The 26,269-nt window shown below is 53.6% G+C and overlaps 2 protein-coding genes across 2 annotated transcripts in view; one reads left to right on the forward strand and one right to left on the reverse strand.

Moving 5' to 3' along the window:
* Positions 1-8,023, forward strand: part of DDX31 (DEAD-box helicase 31) — a 40,494-nt gene extending 32,471 nt beyond the window's left edge. The window contains exons 19-20 of the mRNA XM_059865538.1: positions 3,143-3,323; positions 5,266-8,023. Of these exons, the coding sequence (XP_059721521.1) occupies positions 3,143-3,323; positions 5,266-5,296 (212 nt within the window). The 3' untranslated portion in view covers positions 5,297-8,023. The remainder of the gene's footprint in view (positions 1-3,142; positions 3,324-5,265) is intronic.
* Positions 8,024-16,700: 8,677 nt separating this feature from the next.
* Positions 16,701-22,381, reverse strand: BARHL1 (BarH like homeobox 1). The gene is made up of 3 exons (XM_059865334.1): positions 21,931-22,381; positions 18,568-18,790; positions 16,701-16,995 (listed from the first exon to the last, which is right to left on the reverse strand). Exons 1-3 carry the CDS (start codon positions 22,379-22,381, stop codon positions 16,701-16,703), a joined length of 969 nt encoding a protein of 322 aa, XP_059721317.1.
* Between the last annotated feature and the right edge of the window lie 3,888 nt (positions 22,382-26,269).

The raw sequence follows: 26,269 nt of genomic DNA on the forward strand, positions 1-26,269 counted from the left end.
TTTCCACTGCTGAGTGGCTTCCATAAGCCCCTCTTCCTCCCCTCTGAGCCAGGCATCATGAATAATTAACATGGCAGCTGGCTTTTGCTTTCATGGCAGACAATCAATTGGAAACTGTGCCAGAGATGCATTTGTTTCTCTCTCTTTTTCTGTTTTTCCCCATTTTCTGACCTAGTCAATGTTAATAAGCAGTGTTTGCACTGCAGCCTGCTTTCAAAAGGCGAGTGGCTCCCTGCCCACCCTCCCCTTCTGCCTCTGGCTCCCGTGGTTTGCACACTCAAATCAAATGGTTCAGGGAAGGTGCTGCCCTTCAAACTTGATTGACTGATCAGCAGTGAGATGGGGTCTGGCTGGGCCCTGCTACCTGAAGGATGAACCTTAGCAAGAGTGGAGCCCCTTTTGGGGAGTGGAGGATGCTCATCCCGAGGCTTTGTATGGAGATAGGTGCTTCATTTTGGAGCTGTGGGGCCAGGAGGAGCTCAGGAGAGTGATCCTGTGTGCCCTTGAGTCAGAGAAAGGGTAAGGCAGCAAACCCTGCTCTCCTCCCCTTCATTTCCCAGTTTTACAGCCAGCAGTTGAGCATTCTGCCTCCTCCTTTCTGTCCTCAGTGCCTGTGTGTGGAGGGGCACAGCAGAGTCACAGGAGCCCTGGGCTGTGGCACAATGCTCAAATCCGTGGTGGTTTTGGTGCATCCTTCCCTCCTGCTCCCACCTGCTCTGGCCAAGTGCCTCCCAGTTTATCCAGCCCTGCTGAGGCCCTGCCCTGGGGCCAGTGCTGGGAGCTGGCTGCCAGCTGAGAGCCTGGTGAACAGGTTATGTCACCTGTGTCCCTTTCATATCCCATTACCCTCTCATCCCCTGTTTAAAATAACAGCAAACCAGCCCATCTAACCCCCATCAGACATAGAACAATCTGGCTTTTTTCTTTTCTTCCTTTGCTTTTCCACACTTACATTTCCTGGAGAAAAAATGGGGATGCAGGGGTGCAAAGGACCAATCTAAATCCTCTGTCTTACATGAGCACAAGTCCAAATCCCACTCCAAGCCAGTGCATGTTACCTTAGACTTGTGTTGATGTGGTAAAAACTCTCAACAGCTCAGTTTGTTCCTGTGGCATCAAGGTAAGGAGCCCTGTACATGAATTATGGCCTGACCAGCACTGTTACCAGTCTTTGTGAGTTGTTTTCCTAAAGCTCTGTCTCTTTGATCATAAAATCATAAAAGAATTTCAACTTAAAAAAAAAAAAATCCAATAAAGCATTCAGTATCTGGCCACTCTAATTGCACATAAAAGCCAGAAAACATAGCTCTGGCAACACTGAGAGGTCTAAAGACCTGGCAGTAAAGATTTTAAAAAGAGTCTCATCCACAAAGGTCTTCATTTCAACCTCATGGGTGCTGTAATAAACATCTCAGCTCTGAGGGTGAGGCAGTTTCCTGGGCTGGCACTGTGACCTGCAGCTCTCAGCTCAGCTCTGGGTTAGTGCCTTGCAGCTCTCCCTGGTTTTGTGTGCTCTGACTCACAGCTGGATCTGGCTGTCAGGACTTTGGGAAGAGGGGAGCCTTTGACACTTTTGATTCTCTAACCCTGATTTGGGGAGTTGGTACCAGCAGCTTTTCCTCTCTGCATGGCAGTGGGAGGTGAGCTCAGCCTTCATAATAACAGGATCTTTAGTATCAGCCATTTCAGTGAGGCAGACAGCTGTATTGGCTCCAATGGGACTGAATTCAAAGCAGGAGCAAGTTCCTGTTGTTCCCTTTGAAGAGTTACACCTTCTCATAGGTGAATTTGACCAATAACTTTGTGGAAAAAAAAAAACAAACAGCAGAACAGGAGTTTTGAGAGCATTTGAGCTGGTTTATAAGCCTTCAGAAGGATGGCCTTCAGACAGTAGACTGAGACAGTATTTGGAATTTAGCATTCTCTTTTTTGGGAAAACACAGGTCTCTCCGTGCTCAGGAGCCTCTGAAAGAGCAGCACAGTGAAATTGGGAAGAAGGTGCAAAAACCTCAATCTTTTCTTCTCATCGATTGGGAAAAGGAGTTCGCTTTGCTCAGTAAACAGAGCTTTGATGGATTCCCTGGGTCCTTCCAGGAGCTGATCTGCTAAAATGACATTTTTATTACTGTTCATAAACTCCAATCTCCGGCTGCTGCCAAGAGATTAGACATAAGCTGTGGGCAAACTTGCTGGTCCGGTGGCTCAACAGGCAAGGGCAGGAGAGGTGAGAGTTTAGAGCTCACTGCTGTCGGGTGTGAGAGGGAGAGGAAGATGCAGGAGGTGCTTTGGACTGAGGGCTGGGGGGACACAGGAGGTTTAGCAAGCAGGGGATTGAGGGGAGGCATTTTCTGAGCTGCAGAGTTTCCTTCCTGGAAGTCCCTCTATTCCCAGAGCAGGGGCCAGCCCGGGTGTAGTGAACGTTCTGGGGATGGGGAGGAGCAGAGGTAGTGCTCATATTAGTGGATGATTGTCTTTAGAGCAATGAGCCCTGAGGGAAGGGCATTACAGGAATATAAAGATGGGAAGGGAAATTTGCACACAGTTCTATTATTTTTCCCTTTTGAGAAGGTGAGCTCTGTTCTCAGTGTGCTGATGAGTCAGGAAATCCATCCGGCTCTCAGATATTTATAAGGGACTAGCTGGTAACTGGTGAAAAATGCATGGACTACTGGGACTCTAATATCAGAGGAGTCTTCCTGTGCCATCTCCATGCTTCTCTTTCTTCATCCCTGCATCTCTGTTCCCACTCTCCTCATATCTGCTGCCACTCAGTATCAATGACTCTTGAGAGAAATGCCACAATCTCACCTTTTGTGGCCAAAGGAGCAGCCTTGCAGGAGCCAAACCCAGTGCAATTCAATGGAGCTTTGTTTCAGTCCCTAACACCTCCCCAGCACCTGCCTTCCCCTTTTGGGATTGTACCAGTACTGTGCAACCTTCACAGGTCTTTAACATGCCTGCCTTTTCTGCCAGCTGCTGACCAGAAGGTGTCCCAAAGGACCAGCCCTGTGTCCTTTCAGCTGGAACAGCTGAATCTTATAGTGTATATATATAAATATATATATATATATATATATATATATATTTATATATATAAATGCAGCAGCAAACAGAATTCACTGGTGTTCTTCCTTCCCCTCAGCACTGCAGTCTTTCCTGTGTGCCTATACCACCTATCCCAAGGACCTCAAGCACATCTTCCACATCAAATCTCTCCACCTGGGTCATGTGGCCAAGAGCTTTGGGCTGAGAGATGCCCCCCAGAACCTGACTGCTCTTCCAGCTGCTGGCTCAAAGAAGAAAACCAAGCCAAGACCAAAAAGGTAGGTCAGCCTGATGTTCCTGAGCTGTGCTGTGCTTTGCTCCTCAAGGTGGTTGGGCTTGCTCCAGGAATTGAGTGTACAAAAAGCAGATCTGATGGTAGAAAAGATCCTTCTGCAAACCTGGAGGTGTGAGTAGCTCTGGCAAAAGCATTTCTGGAAAATCCTGTGGGATCTCTCCTGAGGATAGTCTGCAGCAAGCCCAGAGTTGCAGCTCTATCCCCTCTGGTGTGCTCAGGGTCCTCCTATTTTGTGTCAGGAGTTGGAGACTCCTGGTGCTGCTGGAGGAGCCCTGAACCCTCCTCTGTGCCTGCAGAGGAGCTGAAGGTGCTCAGTGCATCTGATCCTGGCTGCTCTGAGTTGGTTCAGGACAGATAATCCTCTCTTTTGGGATCACAGTGCGAAGGCAGGATCCAGAAAAATCATTGCAATAATTCAAAGGAGGAAAATCTTTTTTCTTTATCAGCATCAATTGTGACTCTTTCCGTGTAATTGTTGCTGCAAACCCTGTTAGCAAACCTTAGCCATGCAATTAAAGCACTAATCCACATAATTGTTCCAGGGCTGGGCATTTCTCTTGCACCTATCCTGTGAAAAGAAAAAAAAAAATGCAAGGGGAAGGGATTTGAAAATAAAAAGTTGGAGCCTGCATTGTCCTGCTTTCAGCAGCCACCAGGGACAGGCCACTGCTCTGCCTCCTGCTCCAGCTGACCCTCCTCAGCAGATGGGCAACAGGATGGGAATGCCCCTGTGAGCAGGGGATTTAAGGGAGCTTTATTTCGGGAAGAATAGCCTGATTAGCTGATAAAGAGCATGTAAGATGGTATGGGGTGGGCTTTGATGTCTTGCTGGCCCAGCAGGGTGTCAAGCTATGAGTGACAGTAGCGTGTCACAGGATTACTTGGCCTGTAACAATGCCTCTCTCTGTTCCTGTGATGTTGCTACTCTGTTAGAGCTACTTTTTCCCTTGTTACAAACCTCTTTTAGATGGGGGTTCCTCCTCCCCAAGTCTTCATCCCATTATAGCACAGACAAGCTCAAGATACAGTAGGTATTTACACACAGGACCTGTGGGGCTGGGGGATGTGGAGGTGTTGGAACAAATGGTCTGAGAGTGATTTGAGAGCTCATTTGCACGTGGATCACAGAATTACAGCTCAAGGAAAGTGGGCAGACTTTGCACAGCTCTGTCACAGCTCAAGCTGCAGATTTCAAATCCGGGAGCATCAGCAAAGACCCTGCAAAAAATAGCCAAAGTTGTGATGTGCAACAATTGTTCCTGCCTGTGAAACTTGTCTTTAATCAGCTTTCTCTGTGTGTGCTTAAATAAATAAATAAATAAAGGGAGAGGGTACATTAGTATTTATAGGACAGTTTAGAGAAAGTGAATATCAATTCAAATTCAGTCTGCACTTGCATAAATCCAAGATTATGCTATTAACTTAGAGAATTCCTCTTGATTTCACACTGACAAAGCAGAAAGCAAAACTTAGCCTGCCATTTAGAAGACAAATGGTTTCTAATTGTAAAATGCAAGGCTTGAAATTATAACAGCACAGTCACAGAGCAATCTTTTTAATTATAATTCTCACATGATGCTGTGAGTGTTGGTTGTCGTATTACACATTGTCTCCCAACATCTGATACTGGTTTTTAATCAGGCTGCTCACTAAAGCCTCATCTCTCAGCACCTGCCTAGAGAATAAAGGGCAGGCACTCCAGGTTGAAAGTGGGGTAAAGGCAATCATTAAATGTTTCCTTAAGAGGACAAAGAAAACTTTTCATTTCTTTTGAAGTCTCCTTTTGTGCTTGGCGCCTCCTTGGAGAGCCTGCTGGGGGAAGGTGAGACAGCGAGAGGGAGCAGCCAGGTGTGTGATGTTCCAGTGCTGAAATGTGGGAACAGCCCTCTCCTCATTGCCCATGTCAACTTCCATGCATTTTTCAGAGGTCTTTGTGCAAACCAGCTGTCCCCTTAGCTGGAGTGGATCTTGCAAAACCCGATCTGAAGACGGAAAAATAATTGCCGGCGCTGTTTTCAGAAAGTTGCAACGCTGTGTTGAGGTGAGAGATGAGCACAAGAACCAGATACTGCATATTGAATTACAGTACATCAGCTTAGTCAGTGTCTGGGCTCATGCTTTGACTGCAGGCTAGAGGCAAGGAAGCTGATCCCACCTCCACTGAGGGATTAGCTGTCCTTGCTTCGCCGTGGAGTCGCAGCACGCCGAGGAAGTGGCTGACAGGCCAGATAGATTTGTCTTTTGACTCCTTCACAATGCACATGCCACAGACCCACTGCCATTCCACCATGCATCCCTGTGCTGCTCAGGCTTTTGCATTCTGGATCAACTGAGGGCCTGCTTTGCCTTTGAAATCAGGAGGGCCAGTGTGTGCCCCCAAAGGCTTTCACTGCAGTGAGCAGTTGCGACTTAATTTGGCTTTTTTGTGAGTTGAAGCCATTACAAAGAAAGCTGATTCTGTGGAACTCCCTGCTACAGGAATTTCTGATGCAAGAAATGCTCAGAAGGATTGAATTTACTTATGAGTATCAAGAATTTCTACAGCTTATGCAAAAAGTGATATAAAAACAAAGGTGAAAACCCCCTCGTGCTTCAGAGTTTAAGTCAACCCTCAAGTGAAATGGGATCAGGAAGAGGAGTTTGAGAGCACTGCTGTACATCATTATCACAGTGCCATTGCTCTGATGTGGAGATGGGCATGGCCTGAAGGCTTTGGCTGCAGGATCATTGTGTTAATTCATTCTTCAGCATGGTCAGATAGAATCAGACAGCTCCTGGGAAACAGACCCTGTAGCCCTGTGTCCTCCACGTGGCCAGGGCAGCAGTTTCCTTTGGGTGCAAACTGGTGGCCTTTTACCTTCTCTCCCCCTCACATCCTTGGTTCCACTTTTGAACATCTTGGCATTGACAATTTTTGAAAAATACAGGGCTTGTGACTCGAGGCTGCAGCTGGGCCTCCCTGCACAGCAATTGTCTCATCATTAGAAGCACTTTGCTTGCCAGTTTTTATGTGCACACTTAGAGCTTTCCTGATATCACTTAATTAGTCAAAATGCAGCTTTGGAATTCTGCCCACTGGGAATTTCACTTTGAGCAGTCTGTTCTAGAAAGCCAACGTGGAGCTCAGGTAAGAGCTTGGGCAAATGGAGCCAAAAATGAGAGGAAGAGACATGGCTGCTGTGAAAGGAAACATCACCATCACTCTTCATTAAGGCAGTTCAGGGACACAGGTGAGTCCTGGCTACCACATCATGATGGTATAAAAGAAATCTTCTTATGAAATTAAAGTTTTATAGTTGTAAAATCCATCTGATTGTTCCCTGCATACAGCAGTGCCCTTTATTACTGTCCTGTTCCACTGTGGCTGCAGCACAGAGCCTTTGCTCCATCTCTAATCAAGTTAACAGTGCTTGCCCACAGAGCTGGAAAACCTCTGTGCTGGGGGCTGTGCACCAAAAATTGCCATCTCTCTCTAATTGAAGTACATTCTGATCTCTAGGCTGGGAAAGGGCCTGACAGAAGCAAGAATCCTGGGAGGATCCCAGCCTCCCAGTGCTGCTTTTGTCCTTTTTCCATAGGGTGAAGACCAAGGGATGGCAGTGAAAGTGAGACTGGGGTTTCTGTGTGGCTGAAATGCATTTAACTTCAGTAGGGCAAGGTGGGCTTTGCTGCTCAGCACACCCTAGTGTGGAGACCACCCTGCCCTGAATGTTCTGGAACAGGCTTGGTGCTCATTCTGGCTGGGTAATAATTTTCCTTGATCTTCTCAAGCATCTGCATCAGCTGGGAGCAGAGGACCTGGGCCATCTGTTGACCTGTCGAGAGCAGTGGAGGATTGCTGATGGATTTCTTGCCCCCACTCTGCAAAAACAACAGCAGCAAAACCAACCCAAACAGGGTTGCATTGGCTGCAGATGGTTCATGCAATGCTCTAAGTAGGAAAAGCAGGTGTTGCAGCAGCCTTGGCCCAGAGGTAACCCAGCTCTGCTGCTGGCACAGTGTCAAGGAGCTGTTGGAGATGCTGTCAGGCAGATTGATGGTGCAATCCACGTTGAAATGTTTTCTGATAAATGGAACAGCCTCCTCGGGTCTCCTCCAAAGACACACCATGAGTCCTGGGACTGAGTGTCAGAACTTCATCCTCCTCCTTCCTCAGCTGGAGCAGTTTGGGAGCCTTTGGATGCTGCAGATGCTGGGAGTTGGTTAAAGGTCACTACACCTGTGCACTGCATTGCAGCAGCATCTCACACAGCAAGACAAAGGAACAGGCAGTGATGCCAGCCAGGGTGAGAGGCACCTCCAAGAACAAGATCACTCACACTGAGTGTGAAAGATGAGCAGAGGCATCTTCTGAGCCAGGAGAAGGAGATCAGTGCAAAGCATTCAGATTTCCTCAGAGATGGAGGGTTGGGAAGCACCTGCATCCCTGAGATCCCTGTGGCTCCCAGGTGGGGAAGGGGAGCAGCAGGCTGGGAGCAGCTCTGGAAGTGGGTGTAGAAGGGAACTGAAGCAAAGGAGAGAAGGATTTTACTCTTTCCTTCACTGAACACTTTTTCTTCCAGATGTTCCTCTCTTGCCTTTTCATCATTCAGTGATGTATTTAGCAAGATTCACAAGTTTCTCATGTTTAAACAGTGTTTAAATCTTTCCAGTTTATGAAGGATAAGAGTTTTTGGTGGTGGTTTTTTTTTTTTTTTTTTTTTTTTTTTTTTTTTTTTTTTTTGTGTCTTTAAAAATTTGGCCTGGTCTTTTCCAGCCTTTGAGGAGATAACAAAGTCATCTGGGGACAGTTCCTCTTTTTCCTTATTATCTCTCTGCTGAGGGTCTTGGTACCAGCTTTTGTGAGGTTGCAGCTTCATTACAGATGAGCACAGGCAGCTCTGAACCTGAGTCTTTTATTCCTTCCTCTGTCTCAGTATACCATGATACCCAGACATGAGATCACAGCAAGAGATGCTCATCACCCATGTGCTTTTCCAGTGATGGGAACAGGGGTTCGTTCTCTCTGTGTTGCAAATGCATCTTTACATTTACAGGCTCTCTGTGAAGCTTTTTGCCACGGTATCACCACACAGCTCCCTTAAATTAACATCCCACCAGCCCTCAGCACCAGGGACAGCACAGGGAGCTGGGAGGATGGACATGGAGGCCAAAGAGATTAAAAACCTTGCCCAAGGATGCTCAGGGGTGAGTGTTAAGGTCTTGCTCAGTTCTCCTGGGCTTTGTCTCATAACCTTGGTGAGGGAAGGTGCCCTGTGGTTATCTTGCTGCTCCCAGAGACTGTCACCAGTTGGGCAGAGAGGAGAATTTACAGCAGGAATCAGGGTTCCTGAGCTGGTGCAGTTTCCTGGTGTGCTGTCACTGCAGGCTGGTGCTGTTCCCTGCAGCTCCTCCATCTCATGGTTACACAGGGCCTTGACAGCTGCTTTTCTTCTGTCTGTGATGAGCACAGGTTCCACAGCACAACTCCATTGATTTTTGTGGCCCTGGGTTAGAGGGAGAGAGCTCCCTTTTCCCTGCATCCCTGCTTTTCTGTGTACAGCTGATCACCTCAGCAGGGAGTATTGATTTACTAATTGGGCAGCAATTTCACCTGATTGATAATAAAGTGTTGGACAACCTCCCTGCTGAGCTGCAGCTCAGCCCTGCAGCTACTGGTGGATTCCTTGTCCTTCTGCAGCAGAGAGTTCCCTGTGGTTAAGTAAACTGGTGTGTTGCTTGGAAACCCAGGAATTTCTGTAGGAAATGCTTGGAGACAACAATCAAAGTGTCAGATAGGAACTTCCCCCACTGGTGGAGGGGGCTGAGCAGGGGATACCCCTGCACAGGCTGTGGGAAGGGAGCAAGCAAACACCCCAGGCAGCCAGGAGTTCACTTCCCTTGTCCTCCCTGGGTGTTTGGCCTGTTGAATGCCTTGATCCATTGCTGCAGCCAGAATTTCTTCCTTCTCTTTGACACCTAGCATGGGTTTGGACACCTGAAGGGACTTTGAGGCAGAAGGTGTCACCTTTAGGACTGCTGAGTCCCTGTGTTGTCACCAAAGCTCTCTGGCATGGGTGTGGGGCTGCTGTTCAGTTCAGTTCCCTCCTGTGCAGAGGGACAGACAGATTTCTGTTCTGTTTTTCTGGAAACACTTGAGATCTCTTCCAGGTCCTTACTAGAGCTTGCTCAGAGGTGCACCCTGGAGGTGTTCAGGGCCAGGCTGGAAGGGACTCGGGTTGGACCTGGCCTAGAGAAAGGAATGAGGTGATGTTTGGGGTCCCTTCCAACCCAAACCAGGCTGTGGCTCTGTGGTGATGAAGAGGAGGGTGGGACATGCCAACACCAGGAGCTGTGGACACCCTGTTGTGCCCAGGACCCACGAGCTAGGGAATGACTGGTCCTGCACCCAAGAAATTGTGTTTTAAATAACTGAGGGTGAGCTTTGCCCAAGGTGGTAGAGCAGGAGAGGCAGAACTCGTGGTGGGAAAGTGCTGAATGAGTTTTTATATTTATAGCTGGCAGTTTAGGGCTGCAGGGGCACCCATGTTGGAGTTTGGTGGCCATGCAAAATGCAGCTACTCTTGCAGAAGCCAGTCTCTGGAGAGGGAGGCTGTGAGGTGCATGGGATGGCTGCAGGACACTGCAATCTGTTGGATCTGTGGGATTTAGACTCATGATTTTAATTTTCCCCCTGGTTTGTTTGGGAGGGGGTTTTGTATTCAAGCTCTATTTATAAATGTTTCCATTGTTCAATGTCATTGGGCTGTTAGGTTTATTATTATTATTATTATTATTATTATTATTATTATTATTATTATTATTATTATTATTATTATTATTATTATTATTATTTCCAAACTGCTGTGTCACCTCATTCATCAGCCTTCAGGCACACAAGCTTCCCTCCTTCTCCCCACCACCCCTGCAAGAGCATTTGTACAGAACAAAGGCTTGCTTTGAAAAACGCCATGATATTTTGCCACCTTTGTGGAAACCTGTCACAACAAAACCTAATTTTGCATGAGGCAGAATTTCAAATCAAGCCTCAAGGAAAGGGAGCTGCTCCTTCTCTAATGTGCAGCTGTCAGTGGCGTTGCAGGAACCCACCTAGCAGGAGAAGGGGGTCTGAATTCCTGAATTCCTGAATTCCTCTGCTCTTCCCCCTGCCCAGGTCTGAGCTGCTCAAGAAGACCCACAGCAAACGCCGCCTTGCTGAGCTCCTGTGCTCTGAATATTCCAGTGGGATGGACACTGCTGGAGCCAAGGTCAAGAAGAAGAAGAAAAAGCAGAGAAAAGCTGGCAACCAGCAGATTCCAACGTAAGCCAGGCCCTTCCAGTCACTGGCTGTAAAAGCTGCTGGAGTGCCTCAGCCGGGGGTCAGGGTGACCTGCCAAATCAGCTGAGGAGTGTTTCAATTTATCAGGCAAGTGTGGGAGGGATCCTGGGGATCTTGGTCTCCTCCCCTTCATTCCAAGGTCCAAGTGGAATGGAATCTAGGCGTGTCCTGTTCTACTGCTGCAGTTCAGTGTGGCCTCCTGAAGATGCACCGTGTTCCTAAGATGGTTTTTAGCAAGAAAAATAAAAAAAGGTTAAACATGATTTTCAGAGAAATGTGATGTGTGTGCAACATGAAAGTGAGACAAGTTTGGGCAGTTGGTTCTTCTCTATTTAAGGAATGCTCCACAATCCCTTCACTTGTTGTTTCCAGCCAGGTAAACATGGCAGGGGAGGAGCACCATGGAGAGGGGAATCTTCCCTGTCCCCTGTCACTGTAAAGGGAGCACTTCTGCTCCTGTCTCAGGTAATGAAGCCACACTGCTGCCACCTCCTCTCCTGTCCTCTGTCCCTGGTCACTGTTAGTCAGAATTGCCACCTGCAGTGATGCCAGTGGCAGGATTGTGGAGAGCTCTTCAGTGCAGTGACACACACAGTCCCTTTGGGGCAGGGCTCATGGGCACAGAACTCCCTGTCAGAGCTCCTGGGGACAAACATTGTCACTGTGGGAAGGAGCCAGAGTGGAATCCAGCAGCCTCCAAACTTCTCCTTGCCTGCAGCATGTTGTCATTCCTGATTATGTAACACAGAGGGAGTCTGAGGTGTCTCACCTCTCTGAACATTAAAGCCTTTGCAGGTTCTTGCAAACCCTTGCCAGTCATGACCCAGCCTTTTGGGGCTCTCTGCCTTGCCTGGGCCTCTTTGGGCTAATGGATTTCACTTCTTGCTTTTCCCATTTGCCATCCGTCTTGTTCCCATCAGGGAACTGGGACTCTGGGAAAAGGGATGGCCCTGGTGTGCTGACACTGGCACTTGTTCACCACAGGGTGTGAAATGAAACCCAAACTGCCCTGTGAGTGGAAAAATGCCCCCAAAGCCTGCAGGAAATTTCCCTGCAGGTGAGCACCCACCTGTCCCTCCCTCTGCTTCTTCCAGCCCCTCCTAGAGCACAAGCACCAAGCAGGGCACAGGTGAGAGCAGCACAAACCCAGCCAAAACACAACTTTCTGCTCCCTGCACAGGAAAGGGATGAGGAAGACAGCCCACCATGACCTGAGCCAGGCATGTTTAATGCAGGAGCAGAAAGTGCTCAAATAGTGGCAATTTCAGATGTCAGAAGGAAGAAAAGTACTGAAAAAGGAGTATAAACAGATGAAAATGATGCCTTGTAAATGCAGAATTGAGGGCACCTACTTTGGGCTGTAGTGAGTCATACAAAGGATTGTAGGAGAGCAGCAATCAGCCCCAAAGTATTTAATTTCTGAAGTGAAGGTAACTTTTGAAACCAGAATTTTTCTTTCCTCCCAGGCAATTATCAAACACTTCAATTTCACTGCAAGACTTTTTTTCAACACTTCTGAAAGATGACAGAAAGGCTCCAGTATCAAATTAACCATGATTTTTCAGAGAGAATGAAGTTACTAACATTTATTAGATTAAAATAAAATAACAAAGCCCACCTGATTTTTTAATGAGAACTATTTGGAAGAGCGATCAGATTTAAGGCAAATGTCAACTTAAACAGAAAAGAAACCCCTGAGGATGAAAATGACTCAGAATGATGCAGAGAGTGCAAGTTTGGGAATGATCTTGTGCATGAAGGGAAAGTACATGACCTTCTCCTGGCTGACTGTCACGTAGGAATTAATAGGGACTATTGGCAAATTCATAAGAGTTAGAAAAAAGGCCAGCAGCACAGAGGTGAGAGACATCAGGAGATCTCAGTGTTGCCTCTATTAACTGGGCATGAAACAGTACAAATGGTTATGATGAATAAAGTGATTTTAAAAATACTAGAGTGCCTTTTTCTTTCAGTTTCACCATCTTTAGCAGGTAGGGCTGGATAGCTTGAGTGATTAGGGAAAGAGAGAGGAGGAGATTGCTGAATAAGAAAGTGTTAAATGCACCTGCACCTGAAGTTAAATGCATGTGCAACCCATTTCTCCTAATAAACTTGAAGGCTGATGAGAAAAATGTGTTTGAATTGTGGCTGGGTGGGCAGGAGTCAAATTGTGCCCTTATTTACACTTGGGCAGCTCCAGATTGGCTCTGAGCTGGCTTCACCCTTGTGCACCACTCACTTCAAGAACCTGGTAGGTTTGGGGTTGATTTCACTCAAATCACCCTTACATTCAGGCAGGGCAGGGCAGGGTGTGGTGCTTGGAGCTGTGAGCTGCTCTGGAGTTCCATCATTTCCACCTCCTGTGGCAGGACCAAGGTGTTGAGTGTGCAGAGGTTCCCAAATCCTCTGAGCACCCAAATGCCAGAGGAGCAGCCAGGGGTGACAGTGGATTCCCGTGGCATGGAGCAGGTGGATGTTGCCCTGATCTTCTGGATTTGTCCCCTCTTGCTCTGAGGTATGTGGTGTGTGCTGAGGGGTCTTGGCTGGGTGGGAGCTGGCAGGGGAGGGAGCTGGGTTTGGCAGTGTTGGTGGAGCTGCAGCTTTGGTTTTGGCTTTGGTCCTGTTTGCTTGTCTGGATTGTGGTGGAGGGCAAGGGCCTCACTGCCCTGCAGCCCAAAGCCCCTGGGTTTGGTCTGGAAATTGTGGCATGGTGTAACTTTTCTACAGAGCTGCTTGTGAGTCAGACCAGGGCTTAGCTGGGTTTGCCTTCCCTGCTCTCACACCCTGAGATTGCGGGAGATGCTCTTGTGTTTTCTCAGCTCTCTTCTGGCTCCGTGTCCTTTGGCTGTGGTAGAAGCTCACATCCTCCTCTCCTCTGCAGCTGGAGGGTTCACGCTGCAAGGCTTTGGACTAGGAAAATGCAAGGAGGGGCAAAGATCACAGTTGAGCACCAGGGGCTGGGTCAGACACAGGACACAGCCGTGGTCCCTGACTGCTGAGAACATCACAACTAGGCAGGGTAGAAAGCAGCAGAACCTTCCTGTTTACAACACTTGTTTTCTCCATGAACCTGGGAGAGGGCAGGAGAAGCAACAGCACTCTGGGCTTTCCATTGTGACATAGTTTTGTTTGGTGCTCGGATGAAGCCATGGAATATCTTGGCTAGAAACAATTCTGCTGACTGCAGTGACTTGGTGTGTGCTGGCATGTCCAGCAGAGTAGCTCCTGGCTGTTCTGAGAGTGCTGGTCCTGGTTAAAGCTGTGCCAGGAGGGAAGGAAGGTGGCCCTTGAGCTGGATAAAAGCCTGGAAGGGACCTGAGAGCCAGGACTGTGCTTGGCCCTGGCAAACCCACTGCACCCTCTGGATCCAGAGCCTGGAGCTGACAGAACCCAACCAGCAGCAGCTTGTCTGTTGGGCTCTGTACCCTGGAGAAATCCCTGCTGCAATACTCCAAAGGTTTCCCTGCTGGGACTGGTGCTTCTCAACTGTTCCATTTTTTTGCTTTCCTATAATTTCAACTCAGCACAGCCTGTCCTACCCCTGGGGCTTTGCCAGGACTGTGCCCACCTGGCACCATCCTCTGGAAACATTTCCAGCCTGCTCAGGGGCTGCTGTAGGTGCAGAGCCAGTGCTGGTGGGTTCTGCTGTGGGACACCAGCTCCCATCTCAGTCCCTGCACACAGGCTGGAGGTGAGGCTGGTCCTCCAGCAGGTTTTGAGGCTGCTGAGATCCTCCCACACACGATGCTGCTTATGTGGCAGTGCTCACTGCTTAGAGCCTGTGGTGTCTTCCCTGAACAGTTTTATCTTGAAGCTTGACTCTGCTGTGAGATCTCCCTGGCAGCAACAGCTCCAGCCCTCCCGTCCCCTCTGCTCTCTTTCCTTCCCACCACTCCCGGCACAGCCATCCCCCTTCCCAGGGCAGAGGATTCCTCGGGACTCTGTCCTGCTCTCTCCTCCCATCCTCCTAGCACAAACTGGACCCTGGCACTGTGTTATGGTGCTGGCTCCACTGGTACAGGGGAGTTTCCAGCTCCTTCCAGATGCGAAATGGCAAATTTAAATATTGCAATTACAAACGTGTAACGAAGCCTTGTACTTCATTAATGTAAGAGGAGGAATCTGCTACGGCTACAAGGACAATTAAATATTAGAGAATGTCTTTGATTCACATTCCTGCTGTGTAAATGGGAGGAAGGTTGCTCCTTGCCTTTGCGCTCACAAAATGAAAAGCACACCCACTGCAAGTTGTCCTTTGATAGATTTTTAATATGATTTTAAAGAGTTTTGTTTGGCCTCATTCTTATTCAATGAGATTAATTTAAAGCACTTATCCCCTGGGTTTAAGTCAATCCATGTAGGATTTGGGACGGGGGTTGTTACCCAGGGAGGGGGATGTTTGCAGGCCTCTCTGAAAGACTCCTTTCCCACTTCATTAACCCCGAGCTGGGAGCGACCCCCCTTCCTCCTCCTCCTCCTCCTCGCCCAGCCGAGGCCCGGGGATTTACCAAACTCCGCCATTCACATGCAAAGAGCCGGCCCATCCACAAAGGCCGGGGGCTCTCGCCCCCAGGCGTGGCTGCGCATTTGGCCGAGCCGACAATCGCGGGGCTCGGGGCTAGCGGGGCAAAGCTCCCGGGACGGAGCCGGCCCGGGGCCACCGGGCTGGGACCCGGCCCGGGGAGCCGGGGAGGGGGTTCTGGAGGGCCGGTGGGTGCCGGGGGGGCTCGCAGACAGCCGGGCCCGCCGGGGGGAGCGGCCGGGGCCGGGGGGACCCGCAGCCCATCTGTCGGCTCCCCGAGCCGGCGAGCGCTGCCCGGCTGTCCCGGGCACCAGCTGCCGGGCCCGCTGGCCGCGGCCAGATGAGCGACACTTTTAAAGGGTGGAAACAATCCATTTTCCAAAGCGATCATTTAAAGCACTTAGGCAATTATACACTTAAGATTAGCGTTATTAATTCACCGGAGTCGCGGCTATCACCGCGCCGGGCTGCCCCGGTTCCCCCGCCGCTCCCGTGGCCGGTCCCGCATGCCGGCACTGGAGCCGGGCCCCGGGGGGACACCGAGCCCCGGGGGGACACCGAGCCCCGGGGGGACACCGGGCCCCGGGGAGCGAGCGGGGGGCTCCGTGCGATGGGAGGTGGGAAAACTCCTCTTTGCTTTTCCCTTCCCCTCGGCGGCGGCCGTACCGCAAGAGCAAACAAGCGGGAGGGGAAGAAGGGGCCGGCGGAGGCGAGACCCGTTTGTTTGTAAAGAAGTTTTATTTCCACATTTAAAAAAGGGGGGAGCGGGAGCGGCTGCGGCGCCCCGAGCGCCCCCCGCACCCCCCGCCCGGCCGGGCCGGCCGCGGGATACAGACTGACAAGAATCACTTACACAAATACGCCCTCAGGGTTCACAAATAAATAATTCATATACATTTTGCACCGTATTTACATTCCACCGCTTTTTTTTTTTCTTTTTTCTTTGTTTTTAAATTTTTTTTTTAAAGTTTAAGTTTAAGTTACGGACTTCCCAAAGTCTCGCTGGGGCCATCGGCCCGGGCCCCCCGCGGTCCTTCCCGGCTGCGGGGCCGCTGCCCCAGGCTCGGGGAGCCGGAGTAAGCGGGGAGGGCTCTCCCTGGAGCCGCCCGTGGCAGGTGTGGCTCGGCTCCCCTGACTGTTCCTGGGGAGGGGGCGGAGAGGCGAAGCCCCCCCGGAGCATCCGCCCCCCGCCCGTGCTCCTGGCGCTGTCCCAGGCTGGGGTGGGGGACACGCAGCGGCCCCGCTGCCCGTCGGGGGCACAAGGGGGTAAAAGGTAGCGAGTGCCCCGCGGGGTGAGGGGCAGCTCCGTCCTGCCAAGCCTGTCCTTGATTCTTGCATTCTTTATATATTATTTTAAAAAAAGGAGGGGGTGGTCTCATTTATAATTTTATATATATATATATATATATTTGGGGATGAGCGGGAGTCTGTCTCTTGCTCGCGGCCCCAGAGGTGTGGGGTGGTCCCCTCCAGCCCCCCAGCCCGGTGGGTGCCGGCGGGGCTGCCCGGGCGGCCGGGGCTCACCGGGGCTGCGCAGCCCGGGGCAGGACGCCGGGCAGCGGGGGCAGGGGCGGCGGGGGCTCGCTGCCGCCCTGCAGTCCGTGGATGAGGATGCGGGGCACCAAGGGTCTCTGTAGGGCGGGGGGCGGCGCGCTGGGTCCTCGGTACAGGTAGAGGGCGGCGCCGGGGTCCAGGTTGGAGACCAAACTCTGCGGGTAGAAGTAGGGCGAGGGGAACATCCTCTGGAGGGCTGAGTAGTTGCCAGCCTCAGCCAGCAGCTCCAGCCCCACCGCCGTCTGCCTTTTCCACTTGGTCCTGGAGGGGCAAATCGAGAGAAGGGGTCAAGGAGGGGAAAGATGCTTCCAAAGCCGCTCCCGGGCTCTTTTTACCCCTTGCACATCCCCTTTCCCCGGGCTCTGCTCTCACTGAGCATCCCCGCTCCCACTGCCGGCTCCCAGGGCCGGCCTCTCCTGTAAGGCAGGGATGGGATGGGACAGGATGTGATGGGATTTAACGGGATGGGATGCAGACCCCATTAATGGGAGGAAGGAGTTTATCTCCCTGGCGGTCCCGCCGTGAGCTCCCACGGAGCTTTCCCGGAGCCACAGCCCGGCTGGGACCCGATGGCGGGATGTGAATCCCGGCGATAAAAATCGCGACAGAAATTCAGTCCCTTCTTGGGGGTGTCGGTCCCAGATTGTCACACGACCCGAGGAGGACACGGGGGATCCGTAAGCTGAGCGCGGATGCTGCGACCACCGCGATGCTCCAGCCCGAGGCCGCGGCGGCCCCGCTCCTCCGCCCGGGGCTCCGGGACCCCCTCCCCGGACCGGGGCTGCCGGCGCCGGGCCCGGCTGCTCGGGAGGCTGCGGGAGTCCCGCGGGGGGGACAGGCGTGGGGCGGGGTCCCGGGGAATTCGTTTGCGGCAGATATATAGATATATATCTGTGTCTAAATATACACATATATATTTATATACACATATATATGTGCATGTATGTAAGTGTATATTTTTATAGGCGTATATATCGGTATAGGCATGTATATATAAATATATATATAAATATATATTCATGTGTGTGTGTGCCGGCTCTCGTCTAGGAGCCCCGGCCCCAGGATCTCGCCGCCGGCGGGCCGGGCTGGCTGGGGAAGGGCTGGGAGCAGTTTCGGCTCCGGCGTGTCCTTGCAGGAGGGATCTGGGGAGAGGAGGGGTGATCACAGCGTCTCCCGCCGCCCCTAAACTTTCCCAAAGCCCCGACGGGGGGAGATCTTTGCAGATGGAGAAGTGGGACTGGAAACGATGGGGAGGGAGGGTAAAACCTGGAACGGGCGAGGGGACAGGGCGGGGGCTGCAGCCGGGGATCGCTCGTTTGGTGGCGGTGGCAATGGTCGGGGCTGGCGATGTCGGGACAAACCCACCGAAGCCACCACGTCGCCAGCCCTTTTACAGATTTGTCGCTGAAGCGCTAAACCTATTTCCAGCAGTAAATTATTCATCATAATAATAATTGTGTAATTACTGTAAAGGGTGTTAATTATTGATGCCCAAAGCAGTAATTGGTATCTATTATTAATGGGCCGATGTGTTATGCTGTTGTGTTTAGCTGGAAGCCCGGTCCTGCCTCCCCGCCTTGCCGGGGCTGGGGGCACGGATTGCCCCTCCTGCCCCACACCCGCCCTGCCTCGGCATCGCTTTTCTCCCCTTGGCTTTGGGGTGAAAAGCCCCGGGAGAGGCGGGTACGGGCCGGACATCGCCCCTGTCCCGGTGCCGGGAGGGACAGGGCGGTTTTGGGGTGCAAATCCCTGCCTGGTTTGGGGTGCGCGGCCGGGGAGGGGAGCAGGGCGGGATCCCGGCGCTGTGGGCAGGAGGGAACGGTGCATTTTTACCTTCTGTTCTGGTACCACGTTTTCACCTGCGTGTCGGTGAGGTTGAGGGAGGCGGCCAGTTCCATCCTGTCCTGCACGCTCAGGTATTTTTGCCTCTCGAAGCTGCGCTCCAGCTGGGCCAGCTGATGGTCGGTGAAGGCGGTGCGGGCTTTGCGCGGCTTTTTCAGCCGCACCGGGGGACTGTCCCGGGAACTGGAGATCTCTCGGTCCCCTTCTTCTTTCACTGAGCCGAGAGGGGGGGAAAAGAGGCCAGGTCAGAGCAGGAAGGGAATTCCCCTCAGCAGAGGGGGTGACCCAGTGCAGGGCTCGGCCCCGAGTGGGGCTCACGGCACATTTGCTCTGCAACCCCCGTAAATTTTAACCCCGGCTGCCAGAGGGAACTCAGGGTCTCCCCGAGCCGGGCCCGGCTTTTCCCCGTCCCGAGGGTCTGGGAGCAGGAACGTTGGACTGTGCCGAGAGAACCCCCGGCCCGGCCCCGCCGCCCTCCTGGCCAGACCCCCCTGATCCCCCTCACCCCTCATTTCTCTCGGGGCAGGACCTTCCTCTGGGCGTATTCTCCCAAACTCAAAAGCTTTCTCGGTGCTTGGATATTTTTTATTTCCTTCTTTTTCTATCTACATTTATCTCTCTCTTTTTCTTTTCTTTTTCTTTTCTTTTTTTTTTTTTTTTAACCGAAACAAACCGACCAAAACCGAAAATTGCGAGCCCGCAATTTTCGGTTTTGGTCGGTTTGTAATTTTTGGAGGGGAATGTTGCCGAGCTGGTCCTGCCTCTCCTCTCGGCGGAGAAGCCTCCGTCCTCCCGGGGATGCTGCCGGGGCACGCAACAAACCTCCCTTCTCCAGGGCGCATAACGAAATACCGGGGAAAGCACTTGGCAAACCCCTGTTTAACCCTGTTATTTATCTTTAAAAAGGCCGAAGGAGAGGGGTTGGCGTCGGTTCGTTAGCGCGGTCGGTACATACGGGTCGGCGGAGCGATGCGGGAATTTACGCCGCAAAATGTTGGAAGGTGATGGAAAAATTAAGGAGCAGCAACAAAAATAAAAGGGGGAAAAATAAATTCCTGCTTGTGCTCTCCTCCTCCTATCTCCTGGAGGAGATTATGGAGCAAATAGGTTCGATTTATACAAATCGGCGGCGTTTGGATTTGTTGTTGTTTTTTTACAGGGGTTTATGTTAAATTTGCTGGTGGCGGGGGTGAGTAGGGACAAGGCTGGAGCCGAACGCGAGCTGATTTCTCTCTGCAGGAAGACAATAATCCGGTTAATTGAGCCACCGGGGAGTGAAACCCTTCAACCAGAAATCCTGGCTCTGGCCGAGCAGGCAGAACGAGCCGGGGCTGATCCTCGGGCGGGGGGATCCGGTCCCGGTTCCCGGGGAAGCGGCAGCCCGGACCCGCCGGAACCGGGCAGAGGGGTCGGCCCCGCTCTCTCCCGGGAGCGGCCCCAAAGTTTGTAGGACTTTTTCGAGGAGTAAAGAAAATCCCCCCGGCCCCTGGGCTAAATCCTCGGCTCCTAAAAAGTTCCTGTTCGCCAAAGGGCCGCAGGAACGGCGCCGACGGCTTCCCTGCTCGGTCCGGACTGGCCCCTGGCTACTCCTAGCTTTAAAAAATAAATAAACAAATATATATACACATATAAAAAAAAATAGGTTTTTCCGGCACTTTCGCCGTTTGGGCTTAGGCCGAGCTTCGCAGCCCCTTTGTGGAATAAATCTGGGGCGTTTTGCCCCAGGAAAGGCTGTTTCCAAAGCGGCACAAAAAGGATCGCTCTGGGAGCGGACATCTTCACTCCTCAATTTTACCCTCATTTAAACTGTGCTTTCCTCCCCACTGAAACTGGTTTTTGGGTTTTTTTCCTCCGCTTAGACAGTCTTTTTCCCGTTTCATTTAAGCAGTGGGGTTTTTTTTCACCCTATTTAAGTGGTGTTTCCCTCGCAATTTAAAGGATTTTTTTCCCCATTTAAAAGGCATTTGCAGCGTGGCCGTGGCTGTCCCGGCAGGGACGGGAGAGGAGCCCAGGGGCTCCGGGAAACGGCCCCCACCCTACACCGAACCCCCGGGCCGGGCTCGGCCGGCTCAGGCGATGCAGAGAACCCCCATTTTCTCCTCTCCCCTCGCTTCTTTCGCGTCTCGGCGATTTGGGGCAGGGGGAGAAGAGGTGCAGGAATTTGGGCCAGGTGTAGGAGGCGAGAACAGCCGAGGTGGGAATCGCGGCACTGCCGGCCCTGCAGAGCGATGGGGCCGATGCTTCTTCCCGGGGCACTTCCAGCCCCGGCACCGAGCCCGGGCTCCATCCCTCGTTTGAAAATCGCCCCGTGATGTCCAGAACCTGCCGCCGCCTTTGGAGGCTTACTTGGGTGAATATTTTTTCCTCCATGAACCAGATTTCAGCCCAGCGGCTCCGGGCGAGCCCAGGGTGCGTTTACAGCCGGGACGGGGCTCAGCCTGTCCCCCTTTTTTCCAGCCAATCCCCCCAAATTCAGCGGCCCCGCAAGGTGCCATCACCTCCCTGTTCTCCGCCCAGGTGGATGGATACCCTCTCCTTTCCCTCGCAAACAGCCGGCGAACAGTTTTCCCGGAGAAAAGTTTTTGCAGAGGTGATCAGGGTGGGATAGAAGGCACCCGGGATAAACTGCTCCGAGGGGCGAGGTCTGACCCCAACCCCCCCCGTGCTGTTCCTGTGCCTCTCCCTGCCCCGACTGCGGCAGGGGGAGGCCGGGAAGGAGCTGCGGGGGCCCGGGAGGCCGAAGCCCCCGGCCCGGGGCAAGCAGTCCCCGCATCCCGCCCCACGCCCCGCCGGCGCTGTGGATGCGGCCCGGGGCTCCCTGTCTGCACTGCTCGGTTTTGAACGATTTCCGAAATAATAACCCAAATAACAGCAATCGAATCAAACCTCGCCGAGTGGCTTGTTCGTTTCTCACCGGAGCAGGGCAAATACCTGGCAAATGCGTGATTATTTTATTACAGTTCTGTTTTGGTTTGTTTGTTTTGTTTTTTCTTTTATTTTTTTAATTTTTTTTTTTTTCCCGCAGGCAGAAATCCGTCTCCGCTCCTCCTTTCCCGGCGGGTGGAGCGGCACAGCCGGATCTCTGCGGCGGAAGGCGGCCTCGGAGCATTCCCGGGCTCGTTTCATGAAGCGCCGCTTGCCCCAACCCCTTCCATCGGGCCGAGCCCCACCGAGCCCCGAACCCCCAAGTTTCCCCAAGTTGGTGCCGACCTCTCGGTCATTTCGGGGGCGACCGACACCGTGACCTGCCCTGAGCGGGGCTCGGGTCCGCAGCGAGATCCCAGAGCTCCGGGAGGCTCCGGGGCCGCCGCAGGCTGCGGGTCCGCATAGCCCAGCGGGCTGAGCCGCTCTTACCTTTGTACTCCGAGTCCGAGGAGGAGCTGCTGGTGTTTTTTTCCATTTTCTCCCTAAAATCCTCGCCGGGCTTGGTGGGGATCCTGCCCGCCGGCTCCTGCCCGCCGTGAGGTCCATTGGTGCTGGAGTAAGGCGCGCAGGCTGCCAGGGGCTTGCAGTCGGCCAGAATGTCTCTGATGAGGAAGGAGGAGGTGACGGTCCGGGACTGCGAGGGAGCCGAGACCTGCCCCGGCTGGAGATGCGCATCCAGGCCCGGCCGCGGCGCCGCCGCCTCCAGGCACTCGCGGCCCGGCGAGCGGGGCGAGGGGCACCCGCTGCTGCCCTCCGAGCGGGGGCTCAGCTCCAGCGGGGACCGGCCGTCCGCCACCAGCGGGTCCCCCTTGGGCACGGCCGGGCTGCCGGCTCGGTGGGAGAGGATGGAGTCGATCCCAAAGCCGGTGGAGCCCTCCATGGCCCCCGCGAGGTGCCGGCGCTCACACGGGCATTGGCGGGGAGGGCGCGGCGGAAGCGGGTTGATAATGAAAATTAACAATAAGAGGAGGGAAAAACAAAAAAAAAAAAAAAAAAAAAAGAAAGAAAAAGAATTTAAAAAACAACGTTAAAAGAAAAAAAAAGAGCAAAGTTCAGTCTGGGATCCGGGCAACAATTGCTGCAAGGCTCTCCGAGGCGCCGCGCGTTAGATCCAGGGCTGCTCCGTCTTCAGCATCTCGCCCAGCTGCACTCACAGACAGACAGGAGAGGGGGGAGAGGGAGGCAGAGTCAAACTTTGGCCGCGAAGGGGGTGGGGTGAGGGGGGACGGACCCCAACCTCACCCGGGGTCCCGGCCACCCCACCCGTGCCCGGAGCCGCGGCGGCGCGGGGCTGGGGGGCAGCCCGGGGGCTCCCAGCCGGAGGTGGGGAGGCAGCGATCGATAGTGAAGGCTTCGCAGCGCCTTAACCACTTAATGATCCAGAAATCAATGGGGAAGGGCGAGGGGAGGGCGGAGGGGGTGGCCAGTCGCCGGGCCGCCGCGGCGCCCCCCTTCCCCGCCAACACCTCGGACAGCGCCGGGGGGGGAACCGGAGTCACTCCGGAGCCCGCAGCACCTCGGACAGCGGCGGAGTCGCTCCGGTGCCTTCAGCACCTCGGACAGCGGCGGGAGCGCCGCGCCCTCCCCGGGGGGGAACGGGGGAAATGGGGAGAAAAACCTGAACTTGGGCCGCTCCGGCTGGGGGACCCCGGCACCCCCCACCCAGCCCGTGGGAAGGCGCCCATTGGCCGCCAGGCGTTTTGGGGGATGTCACTCCCCAACAGGCGACACCTCGGAGCTTGATTAACGGGAATTAATTGTCGCCCGGATCCCCGCGCTTTCCGGGCGGTTTCCGCCCTCTTTTGCTGTCATTATCCCGCTGATGGGGCTTTTAATGGGATGATTAGCCGCGGAGGGAGGGGGGGGGGTGTGGGTTGGGTGGGTTATCGAGGGGTTACTGCTTTCTGCCCGCTTCCCCCCGCAATTAGCTGATCTGCCGGTCCCTCCCGAGCAGAGAAAGTTTTGATGGGCGTTAAAATTAAAACAAAAAAATTTAGGAAAAAAGAAAATAGTAAGAATAAAGAAAGGGGGGGAAAAAGCACCGAAATCTCCCAAAACCCCCAGCACTGAGGCGGCTGCTCTGAGCCCGAGATGAGCCTCGGAGCTGCGAATTTCGTTGCATGCCCTGGAAATCGGTTGTGGCCGAGCAGAGAGGTCCAGGGGGCCGCCGGGCAGCCGCGTCCCCCGCCCAGCGCTGCCGGAGTGGCGAGGAGCGGGCATCGCTCTGCCCGCTCTGCCAGCGCCCAGCGCGGTACCTACTGCTGCAACTGGGCAGGGACCGCACTCAGAGCGGATTTTTTCTGCCGTCAATGGCATTTTAAATAAAACACCGATGGCCTCAGGCAGGGCTGCCCCGTCCTGCCCGGTTCTGCCGGAGACACCAACTTTCCTCCCTCCCGCCCCGTCGGGGGTTTGCTGTTCATGGTCTCCCAGGCTGGAGAGGGACAGGCTCACGCAGGATTCCCACCTTCCTCGCGGTCAGACTGGCTGCTGTCTCCTCCAGGGTTTATTTAGGGGTTTTTCCCGTGGATAGAGCCTTCGCCGCGGAGATGGGAAAATGTCCACACCCGGGGGCGTGAAGCTGCGTCACTTTAAAGCGATGTCGCCGGTTCTTTCTCAAACACTCGATTTCTTCTGTTCCCCACCTTCCCGGCCAGTCAGCTGCATCTTGTCCCTCTTCCAAAGCCGCCCTTGGCCGGCAGCTTGGAGGCGACCAAGGAGGGGAGAGCCCCCCTGGGGCAGCCCGGCTGCCAGCTGTCGGGCAGCGGCGCAGGCAGGGCCCCCGCACCTCCTGCCCTCGGCCCCGCAGCTCGGGGCCGCCTGCGATCGGGGCAGCGGAACAAAAGAACTTTAGAGGAGGACGAGCCCAGGAACAAAATCAGCATCATCAACCCCGGTCCCAGCCTGCCCCCACGTCGTGCTGAGCGCTGCTCACCCTCCCTGCCCCTGCTGCTGCTGTGCCCCGTGTCCCTCCCAGCATAGAGAGTCGGGACTGGGGCCAGGTCACTTTTACTGGGTCCACCATCCTCGAGGCTGGGCCAAGGGTCCCTTTGGACTGGAGCAGAGCGATGGGTGTGCAGGAAGAGGTCCTGGGGAGAAATGGTGCTGAGACCCCGATGGGGTTTGGCAGCTCCTCGCAGTGTTTGTGGTGGTTCCTGGGCTCTGGCAGCCTCCCTGTTCAACCAGGAGAGCACATTTGGGGTGGAAATTTGCACTGGGATAGAACCAGCACTGAGGTTTTGTTTGGGACCAGGAACAGGACTGAAAAAGGCAGCAGGGCTGGGAGTGGGATTAGGATCAGGATTTGGACAGGTTTGGGCTGGTGAGTCTTGCTCTTGGATAAAGCACCTGCTTTCAAATAACCACAAGGACGTCCCCAGATGAGACCAACTTCCTGATGATGTGCAAGATTTTGGGGGTATTTGATTGAACCTCCCAGAGCAGGCTCTGTATAGTGCCATGCCCAGCCCTGGGGACAGATAAGTCACTTCTAGGCCACACTTGGGGCTCCCAGCAGCTACAGATGCACTGCTACTCATGTTCTAATGACACTAAAATTATTATTGCTATTATTACTATTAATGCTATTGTTTTATTAAGTTGTTTCAGAGCTAGACCCACCCAAGGCAGAAATGTGCCCCATTCTGCCCATATGTGGTGTCCCTCCTACATCACCAGACCCTGGACAGGTGGGGTTCCAAGGATTTTTCTGTGGCTCCCAGCACAGACCACAGAGCAGTGCACCCTCCTTCCCGCTGTGTGCCTGCCCTTAAACCCCGATTTCCAGACTGTTCCTGTTCACAAACCGTCAGCCAAGAGGAGACCCCTGATGCCAACTGCATTCACAGTCACCTCCTCACAAGCCTCAGTCACAATCCAGGGGTGGATTTAGGACTGTGGCAGCTTTGGGAGCTGCTGTTCATCCCACCCTGCTGGGTGATGCTGGGCTCTCCTGGTTCCTGTCACCAGTGCAGGTTTGGCCCTGGGGCCAAGGGGCAGGGCTGACCCAGGTGTTCCCTTCACAGCTGGCCCGGGGGCTGCTGAGCTCTGACGGTGACCGAGCAAGGGTTAATCCAGAAATATCTGCACAGCCCGGTGTCCTGGAAGGGTCTGGCTGAGGGAGGAGCCCCTCCTGAAGGCCGGCTGGGTGAGGCCGTGCCCAGCTGGCACAGCGGGGGATGCTCCGGTAACCAAAGGAGAGCATCGGCAGGAGAGAGAGGAGGGCTCGGGTGGGGGCAGGCGGCAGCAAGGGGGGCACAGCCGGCCGGGGAGGAGCCGCTGCAGCGGCGGTAGGAGCCCGTTACCGGTGGGTGTCACTGCAGGACAAGGAGCGGGCACCGGGACACGCTGGCTCGCGGCTCGGACGGGGCAGGGGCGGGCCGGGGGGTGCCAGGGCAGGGGTGCCCCGCGCTGCCCATCCGAGCTGTGACACCGGGGACATTTGGGCCACGACCTTGCCCAGCATTTCGGGGCAGATCTGTCAGTGCTGAGCTGCACTGAGGTGTTTTCTGAACACACTTTGGTTTATTTGTCGGATGATTTTCGGGTTTCTGATCTCTTTGCTGGTTTCCTGCGCCTGTCCCGACCAGCAGCTCTGCCGGGGTTTGGTTCACACCGTTCTGTGCCAGCCCTCCCCAGCCTGGCAGGACTCTCTGGAGGTGCTCCCTTCCCTGAGCACACCCCAGGGAGCTCAGTGACTTCTGCACGAGGACAGGGATGCTGGGGCTGGGCTGAGAGCTGGATGTGGCTCCCAGCAGGCAGAAGGACA

Source organism: Haemorhous mexicanus, chromosome 21 (assembly GCF_027477595.1).
Source record: "Haemorhous mexicanus isolate bHaeMex1 chromosome 21, bHaeMex1.pri, whole genome shotgun sequence".
Lineage (NCBI taxonomy): Eukaryota > Metazoa > Chordata > Aves > Passeriformes > Fringillidae > Haemorhous > Haemorhous mexicanus.